General features: G+C 39.3%; 1 protein-coding gene across 1 annotated transcript; it reads right to left on the bottom strand.

Moving 5' to 3' along the window:
- Positions 1-523: 523 nt before the first annotated feature.
- LOC310985561 (protein NLRC3-like) lies at positions 524-6,619 on the bottom strand (the record flags this gene model as incomplete). The annotated part of the gene is given in 5 exon segments (XM_083971176.1): positions 524-669; positions 783-2,150; positions 2,153-2,401; positions 3,691-3,974; positions 6,531-6,619. Coding segments are annotated over 5 exon segments (2,136 nt in total).
- Positions 6,620-20,675: the final 14,056 nt, after the last annotated feature.

The following is a 20,675-nucleotide window of genomic DNA, read 5'->3' as shown; positions in this document are numbered from 1 at the left end:
GCTCCGTGCAGCACTGCATGTCCATATGACGGTTGTGAACAGAGCTCACTTTTCTTCGTCCAAAAAGACACACCAAAAAACATCCAAATACCTCCATAGTGCTTGTCTATAATGTCCGTCTTGTATTGAAGCCCCAACAGGAGAAATTTTTCCGAAAAAAATTAAATAAGTCTATGTTTTAAGCTTTTTTGTAGCGGAAGCTCCCAGCACTGCTCTTCCTGGTCTGTCCAAATCTTGCGCGATTTGCATTTGACGCCGGCGCAAATTTTGTGTTTATTTTGTGTTTTTCATTATTTTATTTCTGTGATTCAGCTTCACTCCTGAGTCCTGCAGGTTGTTGTTACTCAGGTCCAGGTGTCTCAGACTAGAGGACTGGGAGCTGAGGACTGACGACAGAGCTTCACAGCTTCTCTCTGAGAGGTTACAGCTGCTCAGTCTGAAGAGATGATCATGAGGAATTAAAGAGATTTGAGAGAGCTTTGTTAGAGGATTTGACCACTGGCAGCAGCCTCAGAAGAGTCTCCTATGAAGCAGAGTATTTCTTAAGGTCAAACTCGTCCAGATCTTCTTCTGATGACAGTAAGATAAAGACCAGAGCCGACCATTGAGCAGGAGACAGTTTATCTGTGGAGAGACGTCCTGATCTCAGGGACTGTTGGATCTCCTCCACTAGGCAAGGCAAGGCAAGGCAATTTTATTTGTATAGCCCGTTTATACAAACAGTTTGTCTCAAAGGGCTTTACATGGCATCACAACAACATCCTCTGTCCTTAGACCCTCACATCGACTGAGGAAAAACTCCACTAGAGAACGATCATTCAGTTCATTCAGACAATGGAACAGGTTGATGCTTTTCTCTGCAGAGGGAGTCTCTTCAATCTTCTTCTTGATGTATTGAACTGTTTTCTGATTGGACCATGATTCACTTCCTGTCAGAGTCACCAGACCTCGTAGGAGAGTTTGATTGGTCTCCAGTGAAAGATCCAAGAGGAAGCGGAGGAACAAGTCCAGGTGTCCATTTGGACTCTGTAAGGCCTCGTCCACAGCGCTCTGGTAGAAATGTGATGATTTGTCTCCAAACATTTTAGACCACCAGGAGGTTCTTTGTTGTTGTGACATGAGGTTGACGCCAGAGTTGATGAAGGTCAGATGGACATGAAGAGCAGCCAGAAACTCCTGAACACTCAGATGGACAAAGCAGAACACCTTGTCCTGGTACAGGCCTCTCTCCTCTTTAAAGATCTGTGTGAACACTCCTGAGTACACTGAGGCTGCTCTGATATCGATGCCACACTCTGTCAGGTCTGATTCATGGAAGATCAGGTTTCCTTTCTGCAGCTGCTCAAAAGCCAGTTTTCCCAGAGACTCAATCATCTTCCTGCTCTCTGGACACCAGTGTGGATCTGTCTCAGCTCCTCCATCATACTTGACCTTCTTCAGTTTTAGATAAACCACCAGGAAGTGGATGTACATCTCAGTCAGGGTCTTGGGCAGCTCTCCTCCCTCTCTGGTCTTCAACAGCTCCTCCAGAACTGTAGCAGTGATCCAGCAGAAGACTGGGATGTGGCACATGATGTGGAGGCTTCGTGAGGTCTTGATGTGGGAGATGATCTCTCTGGCCTGCTGCTCATCTCTGAACCTCTTCCTGAAGTACTCCTCCTTCTGTGGGTCAGTGAACCCTCTGACCTCTGTCACCATGTCAACACACTGAGGAGGGATCTGATTGGCTGCTGCGGGTCTTGTGGTTATCCAGAGGTGAGCAGAGGGAAGCAGATTCCCCCTGATGAGGTTGGTCAGCAGCACGTTGACTGAGGTGGACTCTGTCACATCAGTCAGGATCTCAGTGTTGTGGAAGTCCAGAGGAAGTCGACACTCGTCCAGACCGTCAAAGATGAAGACGACCTGGAACTGATCAAACCTGCAGATTCCTGCTTCTTTGGTTTCAGAGAAGAAGTGATGAACAAGTTCCACCAAGCTGAACTTTTTCTCTTTCAGCACATTCAGCTGTCTGAAGGTGAAGGGAAATGTGAAGTGTATGTCCTGGTTGGTTTTGTCTTCAGCCCAGTCCAGGGTGAACTTCTGTGTTAAGACTGTTTTCCCAATGCCAGCCACTCCCTTTGTCATCACTCTTCTGATTGGTCGGTCTCTTCAGGTAGGGCTTTAAAGATGTCTTCTTGTCTGATGGTTGTTTCTGGTCTGTCTGGTTTCCTGGACGCTGTTTCAATCTGTCTGACCTCATGTTCATCATTGACCCCTCCAGCCCCTCCCTCTGTGATGTAGAGCTCTGTGTAGATCTGGTTCAGAAGGGTTTGGTGTCCTGCTACAGCGATGCCCTCAAACACAGACTGGAACTTCTCCTTCAGGTTGGATTTGAGTTTACATTGGCAGCCAGTGAGAATCTCTGTAAGAATAAAGGACCAATGACATCAATGAAAAGTTATTATTGTAGTTATTGCATAGAAAACATGAATCATGGAAACACCTTCTCTGTTCTGTGTTCATTTAGAAAGTTTTATAAAAGACGCATTTCAAAGAGATCAATTCCTCTCCATGTTAGCATCATTGTGAACCTCTCCCACATATTTTCATGTATTGTTTTGCTTCTTAACACGTTTCTCGATTCTGTTTTGACTCTGTATATGTTTAGATTCTTATCCATCATGCATTACCATCCAAAAGGCCTCTGACCGGGCCCAAATTTATTCCGCAGCATAACAATGACCCAAAATTTACCGCCAGTGTCAAAAATAATAATTTCAATGAACAAGAACAGTGAGTCCTGCAACAGATGCTACAGCCCCACCGCAGAGTCCTGATCTCAACATTAGTCAGTCTCTGATTACATGAAGAGACAGAAGACACTGACACAGCCTCAGTCCACAGAAGAACTGTGGCAAGTTCTCCAAGATGCTTCAACAACCTGCCAGGAGAGGAACTGCAGCGTTATCACTTCACTGTTGACCTCATGTTTCAGCCTTGGAGGTCAAAGTTTGATTGGAGCTCAGTGAGGCTGTAACCCCTTGGTCGCACTGCACGCGGATGCTGCGCGCGGCTTCTCGGGCGCTTGGGTGGTCGCACTGGGAGCGTATTCTCCTCCTCTCTCCGCGCCCTTCAGACATCGACTCGGTTTTCCACACAAACATGTCATTTTAAACATGTGTGTGTGTCTGGTGTGCAGACGCAACTGACAAATATTTAGGCTATAGACGGACAAGCAACAACTTAATTAATCATAATTTTATTTATTTTATTTTGAAAATTGACCGGATTCTCTCGCCTTTTCTGTGCCCGACTAACTGTCTGGTACGATCTGGTCTATCCAGCCTGACAGATGGCGCTCGCAGCGCTCGCGGCTCGCGTGAAAAATAGAACTGAACCGATCTGAAGCGCTGCAGGTGCGCGCACTGCGTTCCAGAGCGTGAGATGTGCGACCAGGCAGACTGGTTAACATGTGCGCCTATCTGAAACTGCCTCCGCTCCAGGGCGCTGCGCTTCGGTTCCGCGTCCAGTGCGACCAGGCTGTAAGACTGCCACTACCCACATGTGACATTTAAGACTCCCTACAGAGACTCCCCACTCTGCTGACAAGACCAAAGAAGCTCTTTGGATGATGAAACTGTCCTCATCCACCTGGTTTTGATTGACCACTCTACAACGTCCTTATAACTTCACATTTTTGATCAAACTTACGTTTGGGTTCTGAGATGGGCTGTGTGAAATTTCTCAGTAGATCATTCTGATTAATCTTCTCCAGGACTGTTTTGGTGACTTTCACAGTGTTTATACAGTAGGTCTGGACCAGTAGATCCACTGTGTCTTCCCTGTTTGCATTCTCCAGTCGACTTTTTGGGATTGATGGGAGGTTTTCTAGGACTCCTCTCTGCCACAGGTGCCACCTGAATGTATAAAAATCATCATCTCCCAAATCCTCCAAAGTCTTCAAAAGGATCTCTGGGAGTGTCTCCGTATTTTCCCTGAAAGAGGAATGGCAAACAGTTTGAAACTGGGTTTACACTGTATGACTGTTTTTGGATTAATTTCAAATTTCTGTATTTATTGATCGTGCGCCCATTTTTGCAGTTTACAGGGGTAAGGGGAAGAGATGAACCCCTCCCAAAAGGCAAACAGATGGTCAGATGGATTCAATCCAGTCTGAATCTCTGGTTGCCTCTCATAATGGTATCACACAGCTGAGGCAGCGCCACCAGCTGATTCCCCTGAACTCAGTGTTTTCCCTCTTTGAGCCTGTGTGAACCCGTTGTGAACACTACAGAACTTCATTGCGTTGTAAAAGAAATAGAAAACAGGGAGATGTAATGTTACACTATAAAGTTCTGTAGCTAGTTGTCTGTAATTATATTTAGCTGCTGTTTACAGTCCCTTTAAAATGGATGAACCATATTGGCCACATTTTCTTTGTCCATTTAAACCTGAAACTCTTTTTTGAACAGCACAAATGGCCAAGGCAGTGTAGTTCTCCTTAGTGTGCATTCTCTCAAACAGTCATGAAGTTCTGGGCCAGACAGGTTTATTTCTAACATATTGTCACAACACAGTGATGGTGTTTTTGTTTTTGTCTTGTGACTTCTTTTTTTTATTTTGAAATCTAACTGCCCTCTCGTTTCAGGTCACTTGCCCTTCCCTTGTGTGTCACCAGTCTGCCTGCCTTGATTTCTAATTGTCTCCACCTGTTCCCCATTACCTGTGTGTCTATGTTCTGTGTCTCCCATTGTCTTGTGCCAGAGTGTTTCGTCCTTCGTTCACCCCAGCCCATAGTCCATAGTTTATTGAGCTTCCTTGTCCGTTTGCCTTTTTGCCTCATCGTTTTTTGTTTCCCTCCTTTGGAGTGGGTTTTTGTTGTTAAAATAAAACTGGCTTCTGCCTTTTGCCACTCTGCACCTGAGTCCTCCTTCCAGCCCAGACCTGACACATATACTGTGAGTAAATAGAACAATTTGTAAAATGACAGTGTGTATGATGATCTTAAAGCTGAAACTGGTTCACTTGTTCCAGTGAACATTCGATCTGCAGACCTCTTGGTACTTTAACCACAGACAGAGTTACTGACCTTCACTCTGCACTGTTAACTTCTACCTGATGTTCATCTCAGGGCTTTAATCACAACAGGAATTGAGATTTTTCTATTACCAACTCTGTTATCATTGATGTTCCTAACTACAATAATATTTTGAGCACAAGATCATTTGTTATTGTACTTAACATTTATATATGTATTTACCATTCAGGAGAATTAACTGTATATTTCTATAATGACATAAAGCCTCTCTACTCAGTTCTTCTGATCTTGTTGTGAGACTGAAACAATGGCTTGTTGATTTAAATGAGTTATTCACTGTTATTAGTACTAATAATAATAGTAAAACAATAAAGCACTACACTGTCACATTAAAAACTGACACAGACGGTGTGGTGGTGAACCGAAGTCAGACTCAGGAAATGATGATTGAGAAGAACGATTATGTTTTTATTATCGGCCGTCACACATTTAATTTCAACCCGTATGCGTTAGATCCATGTTGCCACGGTGATTTAATTCAACAGCGCCCTTATTTTGCATCGGACTGGTGTTTCAGAAACATCTTCTTAGAATCTAACTTAAAATTCAAAATCAAAATTCCTTCTATATATTTTATCACCACTGTCTCTCCGTCATATTGTCCACTCCCAGAGCGCAGGAGGAGGAGAGGACGCGCGGCTGCATGGGATAAATACATGGTGTAAATAACTATATGTTCCTGTGATACTGTGAACATATGATCAAGAGTCAATTAAATCTCAAACCCTGGAGAAAAATCCAGTAATCGTTCGCACAATTGTTACATTCTGTTTTCTTGTTATCAAGAGAAGTGTCATGTTTGATCATTCCTCAGAATGTAACTGATTCTGCTAATTATTCAAAGTTATATCGATCAGTCTAATTACTGTAAATAATACAGTGGTGAGCCCCGTGCGTAATTCTGCACCACGGCACCGCTGGAGGAGAAAGGAGGGAGAGGGAGACCATGATGAATGGTTAATAACTCGTTTCAGATTAGAACTGTTGTCATTGTTGTAACTATGTGCCGAACCGGGTCCAGCATGTGAGAGGCAGCGCACCAAAACAACACCGTGTGCGCTCTGAGCCGCTGACGCCGTTAACAGCTGCTGCAACACGTCACGTTGTCACTTTCACACCTGCAGCTAATTCACAACTCCGACAGAACAAGAGCACGTCAGGCTCATTGACATGCAGATCACATTCATGTGGTGGTTTGCATCGACCATCTAGGGTTAAAACAGGGCGTGTACAGGGAGGGACGTGAAGCGGATTCAGCTGCGCACACTTGTAGGAACTCTGTGATTTATAAAGGGAAGTTTGCTTACAAGTGTGCGTACGCAGGGTTTTATAAGTCTGAATATTTACTGGCGCACGCAAAACTTGGCTTTTGGGCGTATGTACACTTTTAGTAACGATCCCACGCACAGTTTTATAAATGAGACCCCTGGACAGTTAGAGATCCTCATCTCACCTTTGACCTCTGGTCCGGCTCTCATGTTCCCCACCCACAGTGGTTTCAGAGGGGGGGGCTCCCTCCTCTCTGTCCTCACACTGATCCATAGCTGAGCCTCCACCTGCAGGGAGAGCTGCACTCAGTCAGAACAACAAGGTTTACACACCTGTCCACCACAGTGTCATTCTGCTGTCAACCAGCAGATGGTGCTGAAGGAAGGAAAGTTCAAATCCTTCTGACATCAAACTGTTCTGTCAAATCTTGCATAGTTCCCCTTCAATATAGGCCTCTATCATTCCCTATTGATTAACTGTTTTATTGTATTGTAACACAACAGGAAGACATTACTGAGAAATCTTGTGATGCAACTGTGAACAGAGTGGTTGGCGTAGGTATTGCTTGAGTGGGGGAGGGGGTCTTAGTACTGTCATTAAACTTCATGTCTCCTTCCTTGCAGTAGGTGGCGGTAATGAGTCTGCAGAATGTAAACAACACAAAACCAGCCGCAATAGAGAACAAAACATATACAACAGCACGGAGGAGCAGTATCAATGAAGAAAAAAGTTGTTACCGTAAACCAAGAGAGTCAGCATAAGTATGGCTGGATCCAGCAACGGGAAGCGGACCAAAACAAAGAAGTTTACCGTTAAGGTAAAGAATTCATGGAGGAGTTCATGGAGGCAGGAAAGCAGCTTCACCGGCTTTGTGATCGCTGAATTGAATTGAATTGAAATTGAATTGAATTGAAATCTTTATTGTCCACTGCCGTGGAAATTCATCTTTGGCCTCATACAAGATAAAAAACAGACATGGTAGTCATTCACAATAGGATACACAAGAACACACAAGACACAGGACACACAAGAGCTTCCCGCACCTTTCCCGTCTGTTAAGAAGCATAAAAAGATCATAAAAAGATCCAGGTGAGTAAATAAATAAGAGTAAAAAAAAAGTAGTGAATAATGAAAATAAATAAACAGCTCTCTATATCAAAATCACCTGATCCTGATTGATTCATTAATTTGGTTTAATTTTATTTATTTTTTGTCATTAAAGTGTTTATCTTTCAACAAATAAAAAAATACATACAAAAGACAACAACATACAGATAAAAACAAAACAAAAACAAACAGGCAGTCAAAACAAAACTACAAGGACAACACCCCTCTGTACCATTGTATGTTTGTGATTATATCAATTGTGATGTGATTCAACATATGCTTATTGTGACAAGTCCTTGATGTATCGAAAGAAATAGTCCCATACTGAATGGAACTTCCCTTTAACATTGTTCTTCCTGGCAATCACATATTCGAAAGATACAGTCTCTGTCATCAGTTGAGTCCAATTTGCAAGTCCCGGCGTACACGTGCTCTTCCAATTCCTCAGTATCAGCCTTACTGCAGTAATGAGGCCTGCTGTTATTAACGCATGCTGTCCTTTGTTGACTCCTTGTGACAAAGCTACATTTTTGTTCAGTATCGTCAACCCACACACACAAGGTGCCAGGGGTATATTGCTTTGAGAAGAAAAATGCTTTATTTCCGTGACCCCAGCCAACTAGCCGGACTACATTCGTCAGCACCGAAACCAGGCCGGAACTCCGCTCACGGAACGCAGTCCGGGGAAAGTCACTGTCACATCACGTAACTGCTGATGGGGATGCCACATAGATTCATGTCAGAAGACCCGAACTAATCCTTTAACAGTCGGCTGACGCGAGACATGGACAACCGTCTCACATTGAAACTGCAGTATTTGCTAGAAGCACCATAATTTCTTATTGTACATGCCCACAATAATATTGAGTCACTTTTCTTATCGTGATTTTTGGTATTACTGATACCGTTATATCCCTATTATATTCTAGTTATTTAAAAATCAAGATATATTTGTTATTCAGTTTTCATAGTTTTTAAGATGTAAAGTTTAACATTACAGACATGTGCTTAATCAATATATTATAGTGTAGTGACATGGTTAAAACTTTATATTCCACATTTCCAATTGTCCTTGTCCTGGTATGGAAATTGTCTATTATACCATTTTAACTGACTTTGAAATGTGTTGCATTGTGACATGAACAGTTATGGATTCTTTTGGTTTAATATAAAGGTTTCTTTTTTCCTGCCTAGGATGGGGAGCACTAGATGATCATGTTTCCTCCACTGATGAGAGGCTCGAAAAAAAGAGAGACAATGTGGACCCGCCATCGCCCCGCCACAACCCCGCCCCACCGAGGAGGTACTAGAAGAACTCAGCTGTAGTGGGAGAGGACGTTAGAGAGAGAGAGAGATTCCTGAGTGTTGATATCGAGTAGAAAATTTTAGTATTGTGTATTATAGAGGCTTAAATAGGCTACTATTTTCATGAAGAGTGGGAAACACAGATTTTACGAACGTAAAGAGTTAATGTTACAGTGTAGCTCTCGGCCATTTTCAATTTCCAAAAGTAGCTCTCAGAGGAAAAAAGGTTGGAGACCCCTGGTATAAATTCAACAAATCAGTGAGACTGATAAAAGTAACAAAGTTGTATGCAGCATTTTGTTCATTTTCTGAATTGGTAGGATGTAAATACAGCCCTGGAATATATAAAGTAAATATGCCGTAGTGTTTTGGTAAATGATATAAAAAAAAACTGTCAGGAGTACAAACCTGCAACAACAATGATATTTATTTTTTGCATCAAATATGCTTTTCTGTAGATGAATTGGACCTAGAGCTGGACGAAGGTGAGCAGGATGATGGAGATGACGAAGACGAGGAAGACAGTCAAGCTGAGGGAGATGATGACAGCATCGGGGACAATGAAGGCGATGAAGGTGGTAGAGACAGCGAAGGTGGTCCTCACAAAGAAAGGTTTTTTCCTGGTAGTTTGTATGTGTGATTATACAACAAGTATGAATTCTTATTTTTATAATTTTAGAAACGTTATGTTACTCATGAAAATAAATCACAAACTTAATCAACCTCCTGTAGAGTGCTCCTTTCAGGTGCCAAACTCAAATTCTAGAACAATTAAATACCCATTTTTTAGTGTATATACAGCCCTGTTTTAGCCCAGTGGTTGTTCCCTTCTGTATGTGCAGGTCAAAGAGACACTAGTTGTGACTGCGGTGAAAATAAAATATGGCCTGGGGCTGAATATTTTGTTGGATGAAACAGAAGATACCTCTCTCTCTCTCTCTCTCTCTCTCTCTCTCTCTCTCTCTCTCTCTCTCTCTCTCTGATTTTAGGGCTTTTAAATAATCTGGAGTAATCGCAGTGTTTGGCTTTCCCCATCAGCTGTGTTGGCGACATGGTATTGGTTTAGTTTGGGAAAGTCTGTCAGGGACCAAGACTGTGATAAAACATTAACGTCAGCTCAGAGTTCACTCATCTGGGACTAGAAAATCCTTTCTGTTGCTAGGTCGTTACTAAGGGTCGGATTATTTGCTGTAGAGGTGAACTAGGTTCCATTACACATAGGAGTCTACTGACGTGACTGATTGTGTTTCAGGTATTAGTCGGACTGAGAAGGGGAGAAAAAGCCAGCACACTCTCTATATCCCTTTGGCGATTCTTTATTGCAGGACAGGCAAGCACAGACATTTCGACCAAAGTCTTTTTCAATGTCTCCCCTTCTCAGTCGGCTGCTGTAGTCGTGCATCTCCTTAAGATTTATCGCTTCTTGCTTCTTCCTGTATTAGTTGTACCCCATGTATTTCCCTGGAAACGGTCAGTGCACTCGCAAAAAACATTCAAATTTGAGAGCAAATTGTCCATCAAAATGAATATATTTTGATGATACATTCTATTTAGTTGGTAATGGTTGTATTTCGCAATATAACCCTCTCGGGTAATATTGCTTAACTCATTGAGTGCCGCGCTCCTTTCCAAAGTTTTAGTCAAGTGTACCGGCAATTTAGACCATTTTTGACTTTTTATGTAGAGCCACAGTGTATTCTATATTATTGCCACCAACACATACTGTGGCTCAATTGAAAGGTTTACCTTAATGCTTCAAATGACCACAAACCGTTTGTTTCTACGTGCCTCTGTTCCTGAGAAAAGTCAAGCTAAACATGGCTGGGTTTCACCAAAATCCCTCCTTTTTTTCTAGAAAAGGAGATACAGCGTCTTTTATGAAAGGTGCGCTGTTTGTGTCTGTCGCTCTTCTCACACTCGCATTTCTGGATCAAAGGGCTCGTATAAGATAAATATATACAACAGTTGTTGTTCTATTCACAAAACCACCATCGGGGGCGGGGGGGGCGCCACTAAACAACAATAACACAGACGCGCCGTGTCACAGCTTCTCGCCGCGGAGCGTGAGGGTCTGTCGGCCACCGCGGCTCGCGAACACCGGTCCCGCCGGTGGTCGCGGTCCTTCTGTGGTACGGGTCGGTGATGCCGGTCTGCTTTGGTCCAGAGACCATCAGATTTTACCGCGGGAGGACTTTGGGGAGGACACGGTGTTGCTCCAGCTGAAGACCGGGCGGACTGTCGGCTGAGAGCTTCCTGGTTCAGCTCCGAGCAGCTGGAGCAGCTGGAGCAGCAGCGCGGGTGAGAGCAGAGCAGCAGCGGAGCAGCTGCGCTGCATCTGCATGCAGAACTCGTTTGCAGAAGCCGAGTTATGATAAAAACTTCCAGATCATGAGCTGTCATGTGACTTTGATCGTCATCTATTTCAGTTCTCCTCGTCGTAGAGTCCCCAAATTTACATATAATGTGTATTAAAGTGTCTATTTTCATAATTTAAAAAAAAAGCAAAAAACGTAAAATTACGTTTTCGGCACTCAACGCATGGGAACGAAAAACGAGAAATTACGTGGTTGGCACTCAATGAGTTAAGTGTGTGTGTGGCTGATGTCCAGTTAAACCAGCGTGGTCCTCACAAACAATGTTTTTTCCTGATTGTGTATGTGTATGGGTAATGTCCAGTTAAACCAGTGTGGTCCTCACAAACAATGTTTTTATCTTGATTGTGTGTGTGTATGGGTAATGTCCAGTTAAACCAGCGTGGTCCTCACAAACAAGGGTTTTGTCCTGATTGTGTGTGTGTATGGGTTATGTCCTAATAAACAAGGGTGGTCCTCATAAATCACCATTGTGCTAGGAAACGCCACCTCCCGCCCTGTCCTCTCAATCCACCAAAATGTTAGATTTTCGTTTCTCTGGATTCTTACACAGTATTTTAATTCTAAGTAGACAGGAATTTTTTTTATTTTTTTTAGACCAGTTTGATCTTTTAGCCACCTCTCTAGGACAACGGGAAAGCAGGGTCCTCATAAACCACCACTGGGCTGGTATGGGGAAAGTGACCCTGTAAACCACCCGTGTGTGTGTGTGTGTGTGTGTGTGTGTGTGTGTGTGTGTGTGTGTGTGTGTGTGTGTGTGTGTGTGTGTGTGTGTGTGTGTGTGTGTGTGTGTGTGTGTGTGTGTGTGTGTGTGTGTGTGTGTGTGTGTGTGTGTGTGTGTGTGTGTGAGAGTGTGAGAGAGTGTGTGTGTGTGTGTGAGAGAGAGAGTGTGAGAGAGTGTGAGAGTGAGACCATAGACATATAAAGAGTAGACGCCGCATCGAACGCTGGGCCTATTGGCGCTGACGAGCGGTGGGGCCGCCATCTTGGACCGGTCGCCCGCTCCACTCAGTGTATCTGTTTGGTAGGTGCAATTGATAGTTTCACTAGTGTCAGTGCATTTAATCAATAACTTACTGAACATTATCCCGCCTATTGCACGGCGTACGAGTGAAATAATTCATTTGAAACATAATTTTGATCAATATATAAACCAGAGAATCAATTCATATCAGGTCAGAGAGAGAGAGGGAGGAGAGAGAATAAATAAATAAATAAATATTCCATTCACAAAATACAACCAACAGTAATGTTCAATCTTATTAGTGAAAAGTAATCCCCAGAGCCAGCTGTTTTCCATGGTTTTCTGCTGATTAGAACAGAAATAATATGCTGCTCAGTGCTCTGCATCCTGTTACTTCTGCTGCTCCACTGAGTAGAACCACCGCTTCATTTCTGGCGGAGCAGCTGTGTGTCTGTGTTTACAAACATTTAATCCAGCTAGGTGGATTGTTTATGAAGTTAACGAGCTCTGGCCTGGTTACCACGGCAACTCCAGGTGGTTACCACGGCGATAGGGGCCCCGCAGTCTGAGGCAGACAGAAACGTGGAGAAAAAGAGACATTTTCTGCCTCTGCACTGGTCTGGCAAAAGGCTTAGCGTAGATAGATAGATAGATAGATAGATAGATAGATAGATAGATAGATAGATAGATAGATAGATAGATAGGGTTACCCTAACCCTAACCCTAGTCTCTTTTTGATATGATATGTTGTTTTTACCTAATTGCCTTGGATGAAATTTGTATGGCTGTTCTAAGTTTCTTTTTTGATATGAAATGTTGTTATATGTTTACTACAGTTTGTAAGTTTCTTTTCCTTGTTGCCTCTGATGAAATGTGTTATCTCTTTCAAGGTGAAAATAAAGATTTTGATATTTGATAAGTTTGTGTGGCACTGCTGTTCTCTGTCTACTACTTTTAACCTGGCTACTGTGTTGAATGAAGTACTGTTAAATCATCTTAGATTGATATTGACTTATAACATGACTGAGTTGGTTTGAATATGTTATTGACCATTATGAAAGTAACCGGTCTCAATAAAAAAATTCTTCAGAAAAACTTTGTCAATAATGCATATATGGAACAGCAATGATTAAAAAAAACATTAGACCTCTTACACTGTAAACCCTAATAAGTTCAGTTAACTCAAAAAAATTGTTGAAACTGATTACATCAAAAATTTTAATTAATGTTGACTAGATATTTTGAGTTAAAAAAGATATCTTGATTAAGTATGCTTTACTTGTAATCTTAAGTGGCACTAACTTATGGTAGACAGGTACAAAGTGTCCTCTGTCCCCCAGTCTGGACAGACAGACAGGTACCTAGTGTCCTCTGTCCCCCAGTCTGGACAGACAGACAGGTACCTAGTGTCCCCTTCAAAATAAAGGTAGATGTTTGTATTAAAGCTCCTTCAGTATATAAAGGTAGATGTTTGTGTTAAAGCTCCTTCAAAATAAAGGTAGATGTTTGTGTTAAAGCTCCATACAGTATAAAGGTAGATGTTTGTATTAAAGCTCCTTCAAAATAAAGGTAGATGTTTGTATTAAAGCTCCTTCAAAATAAAGGTAGATGTTTGAATTAAAGCTCCTTCAAAATAAAGGTAGATGTTTGTATTAAAGCTCCTTCAAAATAAAGGTAGATGTTTGTATTAAAGCTCCTTCAAAATACAAGTAGATGTTTGTGTTAAAGCTCCTTCAAAATAAAGGTAGATGTTTGTGTTAAAGCTCCTTCAAAATAAAGGTAGATGTTTGTGTTAAGCTCCTTCAGAATAAAGGTAGATGTTTGAATTAAAGCTCCATACAGTATAAAGGTAGATGTTTGTGTTAAAGCTCCTTCAAAATAAAGGTAGATGTTTGTATTAAAGCTCCTTCAAAATAAAGGTAGATGTTTGTGTTAAAGCTCTTTCAAAATAAAGGTAGATGTTTGTATTAAAGCTCCTTCAAAATAAAGGTAGATGTTTGTGTTAAAGCTCCTTCAAAATACAAGTAGATGTTTGTGTTAAAGCTCCTTCAAAATAAAGGTAGATGTTTGTATTAAAGCTCCTTCAAAATAAAGGTAGATGTTTGTATTAAAGCTCCTTCAAAATAAAGGTAGATGTCTGTGTTAAGCTCCTTCAAAATAAAGGTAGATGTTTGTGTTAAAGCTCCTTCAAAATAAAGGTAGATGTTTGTGTTAAAGCTCTTTCAAAATAAAGGTAGATGTTTCTGTTAAAGCTCTTTCAAAATAAAGGTAGATGTTTGTATTAAAGCTCCTTCAGTATAAAGGTAGATGTTTGAATTAAAGCTCCTTCAAAATAAAGGTAGATGTTTGTATTAAAGCTCCTTCAAAATAAAGGTAAATGTTTGAATTAAAGCTCCTTCAAAATAAAGGTAGATGTTTGTATTAAAGCTCCTTCAAAATAAAGGTAGATGTTTGTATTAAAGCTCCTTCAAAATACAAGTAGATGTTTGTGTTAAAGCTCCTTCAAAATAAAGGTAGATGTTTGTGTTAAAGCTCCTTCAAAATAAAGGTAGATGTTTGTGTTAAGCTCCTTCAGAATAAAGGTAGATGTTTGAATTAAAGCTCCATACAGTATAAAGGTAGATGTTTGTGTTAAAGCTCCTTCAAAATAAAGGTAGATGTTTGTATTAAAGCTCCTTCAAAATAAAGGTAGATGTTTGTGTTAAAGCTCTTTCAAAATAAAGGTAGATGTTTGTATTAAAGCTCCTTCAAAATAAAGGTAGATGTTTGTGTTAAAGCTCTTTCAAAATAAAGGTAGATGTTTGTATTAAAGCTCCTTCAAAATAAAGGTAGATGTTTGTATTAAAGCTCCTTCAAAATACAAGTAGATGTTTGTGTTAAAGCTCCTTCAAAATAAAGGTAGATGTTTGTGTTAAAGCTCCTTCAAAATAAAGGTAGATGTTTGTGTTAAGCTCCTTCAGAATAAAGGTAGATGTTTGAATTAAAGCTCCATACAGTATAAAGGTAGATGTTTGTGTTAAAGCTCCTTCAAAATAAAGGTAGATGTTTGAATTAAAGCTCCTTCAAAATAAAGGTAGATGTTTGTGTTAAAGCTCCTTCAGTATAAAGGTAGATGTTTGAATTAAAGCTCCTTCAAAATAAAGGTAGATGTTTGTGTTAAAGCTCCTTCAAAATAAAGGTAGATGTTTGTATTAAAGCTCCTTCAAAAAAAAGGTAGATGTTTGTATTAAAGCTCCTTCAAAATAAAGGTAGATGTTTGAATTAAAGCTCCTTCAAAATAAAGGTAGATGTTTGTGTTAAAGCTCCTTCAGTATAAAGGTAGATGTTTGAATTAAAGCTCCTTCAAAATAAAGGTAGATGTTTGTATTAAAGCTCCTTCAGTATAAAGGTAGATGTTTGTATTAAAGCTCCTTCAAAATAAAGGTATATGTTTGTGTTAAAGCTCCATACAGTATAAAGGTAGATGTTTGTATTAAAGCTCCTTCAAAATAAAGGTAGATGTTTGTGTTAAAGCTCCTTCAAAATAAAGGTAGATGTTTGTGTTAAGCTCCTTCAGAATAAAGGTAGATGTTTGACTTAAAGCTCCATACAGTATAAAGGTAGATGTTTGTATTAAAGCTCCTTCAAAATAAAGGTAGATGTTTGTGTTAAGCTCCTTCAGAATAAAGGTAGATGTTTGTCTTAAAGCTCCATACAGTATAAAGGTAGATGTTTGTATTAAAGCTCCTTCAGTATAAAGGTAGATGTTTGTGTTAAAGCTCCTTCAAAATAAAGGTAGATGTTTGTGTTAAAGCTCTTTCAAAATAAAGGTAGATGTTTGAATTAAAACTCCTTCAGTATAAAAGTAGATGTTTGTGTTAATGCTCCTTCAAAATAAAGGTAGATGTTTGTGTTAACGATCTTAAGGTCAAGACAGAGCTGATCAGACAGACACATGATCATCTTTTTATAAGCACTGATATGGAGGAGCTGTAATCACATTAGGTTACCTGTGTGTGTGTGTGTGTGTGTGTGTGTGTGTGTGTGTGTGTGTGTGTGTGTGTGTGTGTGTGTGTGTGTGTGTGTGTGACCATAGACATATAAAGAGTAGTCGCCGCATCGAACGCTGGGCCTATTGGCGCTGACGAGCGGTGGGGCCGCCATCTTGGACCGGTCGCCCGCTCCACTCAGTGTATCTGTTTGGTAGGTGCAATTGATAGTTTCACTAGTGTCAGTGCATTTAATCAATAACTTACTGAGCATTATCCCGCCTATTACACGGCGTACGAGTGTAATAATTCATTTGAAACATAATTTTGATCAATATATAAACCAGAGAATCAATTCATATCAGGTCAGAGAGAGAGAGGGAGGAGAGAGAATAAATAAATAAATAAATATTCCATTCACAAAATACAACCAACAGTAATGTTCAATCTTATTAGTGAAAAGTAATCCCCAGAGCCAGCTGTTTTCCATGGTTTTCTGCTGATTAGAACAGAAATAATATGCTGCTCAGTGCTCTGCATCCTGTTACTTCTGCTGCTCCACTGAGTAGAACCACCGCTTCATTTCTGGCGGAGCAGCTGTGTGTCTGTGTTTACAAACATTTAATCCAGCTAGGTGGATTGTTTATGAAGTTAACGAGCTCTGGCCTGGTTACCACGGCAACTCCAGGTGGTTACCACGGCGATAGGGGCCCCGCAGTCTGAGGCAGACAGAAACGTGGAGAAAAAGAGACATTTTCTGCCTCTGCACTGGTCTGGCAAAAGGCTTAGCGTAGATAGATAGATAGATAGATAGATAGATAGATAGATAGATAGATAGATAGATAGATAGATAGATAGATAGATAGATAGATAGATAGATAGATAGATAGATAGATAGATAGATAGGGTTACCCTAACCCTAACCCTAGTCTCTTTTTGATATGATATGTTGTTTTTACCTAATTGCCTTGGATGAAATTTGTATGGCTGTTCTAAGTTTCTTTTTTGATATGAAATGTTGTTATATGTTTACTACAGTTTGTAAGTTTCTTTTCCTTGTTGCCTCTGATGAAATGTGTTATCTCTTTCAAGGTGAAAATAAAGATTTTGATATTTGATAAGTTTGTGTGGCACTGCTGTTCTCTGTCTACTACTTTTAACCTGGCTACTGTGTTGAATGAAGTACTGTTAAATCATCTTAGATTGATATTGACTTATAACATGACTGAGTTGGTTTGAATATGTTATTGACCATTATGAAAGTAACCGGTCTCAATAAAAAAATTCTTCAGAAAAACTTTGTCAATAATGCATATATGGAACAGCAATGATTAAAAAAAACATTAGACCTCTTACACTGTAAACCCTAATAAGTTCAGTTAACTCAAAAAAATTGTTGAAACTGATTACATCAAAAATTTTAATTAATGTTGACTAAATATTTTGAGTTAAAAAAGATATCTTGATTAAGTATGCTTTACTTGTAATCTTAAGTGGCACTAACTTATGGTAGACAGGTACAAAGTGTCCTCTGTCCCCCAGTCTGGACAGACAGACAGGTACCTAGTGTCCTCTGTCCTCTGTCCCCCAGTCTGGACAGACAGACAGACCTAGTGTCCTCTGTCCCCCAGTCTGGACAGACAGACAGGTACAAAGTGTCCTCTGTCCCCCAGTCTGGACAGACAGACAGGTACCTAGTGTCCTCTGTCCCCCAGTCTGGACAGACAGGTACCTAGTGTCCCCTTCAAAATAAAGGTAGATGTTTGTATTAAAGCTCCTTCAAAATAAAGGTAGATGTTTGTATTAAAGCTCCTTCAAAATAAAGGTAGATGTCTGTGTTAAGCTCCTTTAAAATAAAGGTAGATGTTTGTATTAAAGCTCCTTCAAAATAAAGGTAGATGTTTGTATTAAAGCTCCTTCAAAATAAAGGTAGATGTTTCTGTTAAAGCTCTTTCAAAATAAAGGTAGATGTTTGTATTAAAGCTCCTTCAGTATAAAGGTAGATGTTTGAATTAAAGCTCCTTCAAAATAAAGGTAGATGTTTGTGTTAAAGCTCTTTCAAAATAAAGGTAGATGTTTGTATTAAAGCTCCTTCAGAATAAAGGTAGATGTCTGTGTTAAGCTCCTTCAAAATAGAGGTAGATGTTTGTGTTAAAGCTCTTCAAAATAAAGGTAGATGTTTCTGTTAAAGCTCTTTCAAAATAAAGGTAGATGTTTGTATTAAAGCTCCTTCAGTATAAAGGTAGATGTTTGAATTAAAGCTCCTTCAAAATAAAGGTAGATGTTTGTGTTAAAGCTCCTTCAAAATAAAGGTAGATGTTTGTATTAAAGCTCCTTCAAAATAAAGGTAGATGTCTGTGTTAAGCTCCTTCAAAATAGAGGTAGATGTTTGTGTTAAAGCTCTTTCAAAATAAAGGTAGATGTTTGTATTAAAGCTCCTTCAAAATAAAGGTAGATGTTTGTATTAAAGCTCCTTCAAAATAAAGGTAGATGTTTGTATTAAAGCTCCTTCAAAATAAAGGTAGATGTCTGTGTTAAGCTCCTTCAAAATAGAGGTAGATGTTTGTGTTAAAGCTCTTTCAAAATAAAGGTAGATGTTTGTGTTAAAGCTCCTTCAAAATAATGGTAGATGTTTGTGTTAAGCTCCTTCAGAATAAAGGTAGATGTTTGACTTAAAGCTCCATACAGTATAAAGGTAGATGTTTGTATTAAAGCTCCTTCAAAATAAAGGTAGATGTCTGTGTTAAGCTCCTTCAAAATAAAGGTAGATGTTTGTATTAAAGCTCCTTCAGTATAAAGGTAGATGTTTGAATTAAAGCTCCTTCAAAATAAAGGTAGATGTTTGTGTTAAAGCTTTTTCAAAATAAAGGTAGATGTTTGTATTAAAGCTCCTTCAGTATAAAGGTAGATGTTTGAATTAAAGCTCCTTCAAAATAAAGGTAGATGTTTGTGTTAAAGCTCTTTCAAAATAAAGGTAGATGTTTGTATTAAAGCTCCTTCAAAATAAAGGTAGATGTTTGTATTAAAGCTCCTTCAAAATAAAGGTAGATGTTTGTATTAAAGCTCCTTCAAAATAAAGGTAGAAGTCTGTGTTAAGCTCCTTCAAAATAGAGGTAGATGTTTGTGTTAAAGCTCTTTCAAAATAAAGGTAGATGTTTGTGTTAAAGCTCCTTCAAAATAATGGTAGATGTTTGTGTTAAGCTCCTTCAGAATAAAGGTAGATGTTTGACTTAAAGCTCCATACAGTATAAAGGTAGATGTTTGTATTAAAGCTCCTTCAAAATAAAGGTAGATGTCTGTGTTAAGCTCCTTCAAAATAAAGGTAGATGTTTGTATTAAAGCTCCTTCAGTATAAAGGTAGATGTTTGAATTAAAGCTCCTTCAAAATAAAGGTAGATGTTTGTGTTAAAGCTCTTTCAAAATAAAGGTAGATGTTTGTATTAAAGCTCCTTCAAAATAAAGGTAGATGTCTGTGTTAAGCTCCTTCAAAATAGAGGTAGATGTTTGTGTTAAAGCTCTTTCAAAATAAAGGTAGATGTTTCTGTTAAAGCTCTTTCAAAATAAAGGTAGATGTTTGTATTAAAGCTCCTTCAGTATAAAGGTAGATGTTTGAATTAAAGCTCCTTCAAAATAAAGGTAGATGTTTTTGTTAAAGCTCCTTCAAAATAAAGGTAGATGTTTGTATTAAAGCTCCTTCAAAATAAAGGTAGATGTCTGTGTTAAGCTCCTTCAAAATAGAGGTAGATGTTTGTGTTAAAGCTCTTTCAAAATAAAGGTAGATGTTTGTACTAAAGCTCCTTCAAAATAAAGGTAGATGTTTGTATTAAAGCTCCTTCAAAATAAAGGTAGATGTTTGTATTAAAGCTCCTTCAAAATAAAGGTAGATGTCTGTGTTAAGCTCCTTCAAAATAAAGGTAGATGTTTGTATTAAAGCTCCTTCAAAATAAAGGTAGATGTCTGTGTTAAGCTCCTTCAAAATAAAGGTAGATGTTTGTATTAAAGCTCCTTCAGTATAAAGGTAGATGTTTGAATTAAAGCTCCTTCAAAATAAAGGTAGATGTTTGTGTTAAAGCTCTTTCAAAATAAAGGTAGATGTTTGTATTAAAGCTCCTTCAAAATAAAGGTAGATGTTTGTATTAAAGCTCCTTCAAAATAAAGGTAGATGTTTGTATTAAAGCTCCTTCAAAATAAAGGTAGATGTCTGTGTTAAGCTCCTTCAAAATAGAGGTAGATGTTTGTGTTAAAGCTCTTTCAAAATAAAGGTAGATGTTTGTGTTAAAGCTCCTTCAAAATAAAGGTAGATGTTTGTGTTAAGCTCCTTCAGAATAAAGGTAGATGTTTGACTTAAAGCTCCATACAGTATAAAGGTAGATGTTTGTATTAAAGCTCCTTCAAAATAAAGGTAGATGTCTGTGTTTAGCTCCTTCAAAATAAAGGAAGATGTTTCTGTTAAAGCTCTTTCAAAATAAAGGTAGATGTTTGTATTAAAGCTCCTTCAGTATAAAGGTAGATGTTTGAATTAAAGCTCCTTCAAAATAAAGGTAGATGTTTGTGTTAAAGCTCTTTCAAAATAAAGGTAGATGTTTGTATTAAAGCTCCTTCAAAATAAAGGT

The sequence above is a fragment of the Trachurus trachurus genome, assembly GCF_905171665.1.
Source record: "Trachurus trachurus genome assembly, chromosome: 5".
NCBI classification, from domain to species: domain Eukaryota; kingdom Metazoa; phylum Chordata; class Actinopteri; order Carangiformes; family Carangidae; genus Trachurus; species Trachurus trachurus.
The sequence above is the reverse complement of the archived record's forward strand: the minus strand, read 5'-3'. Positions and strand labels throughout refer to the sequence as shown.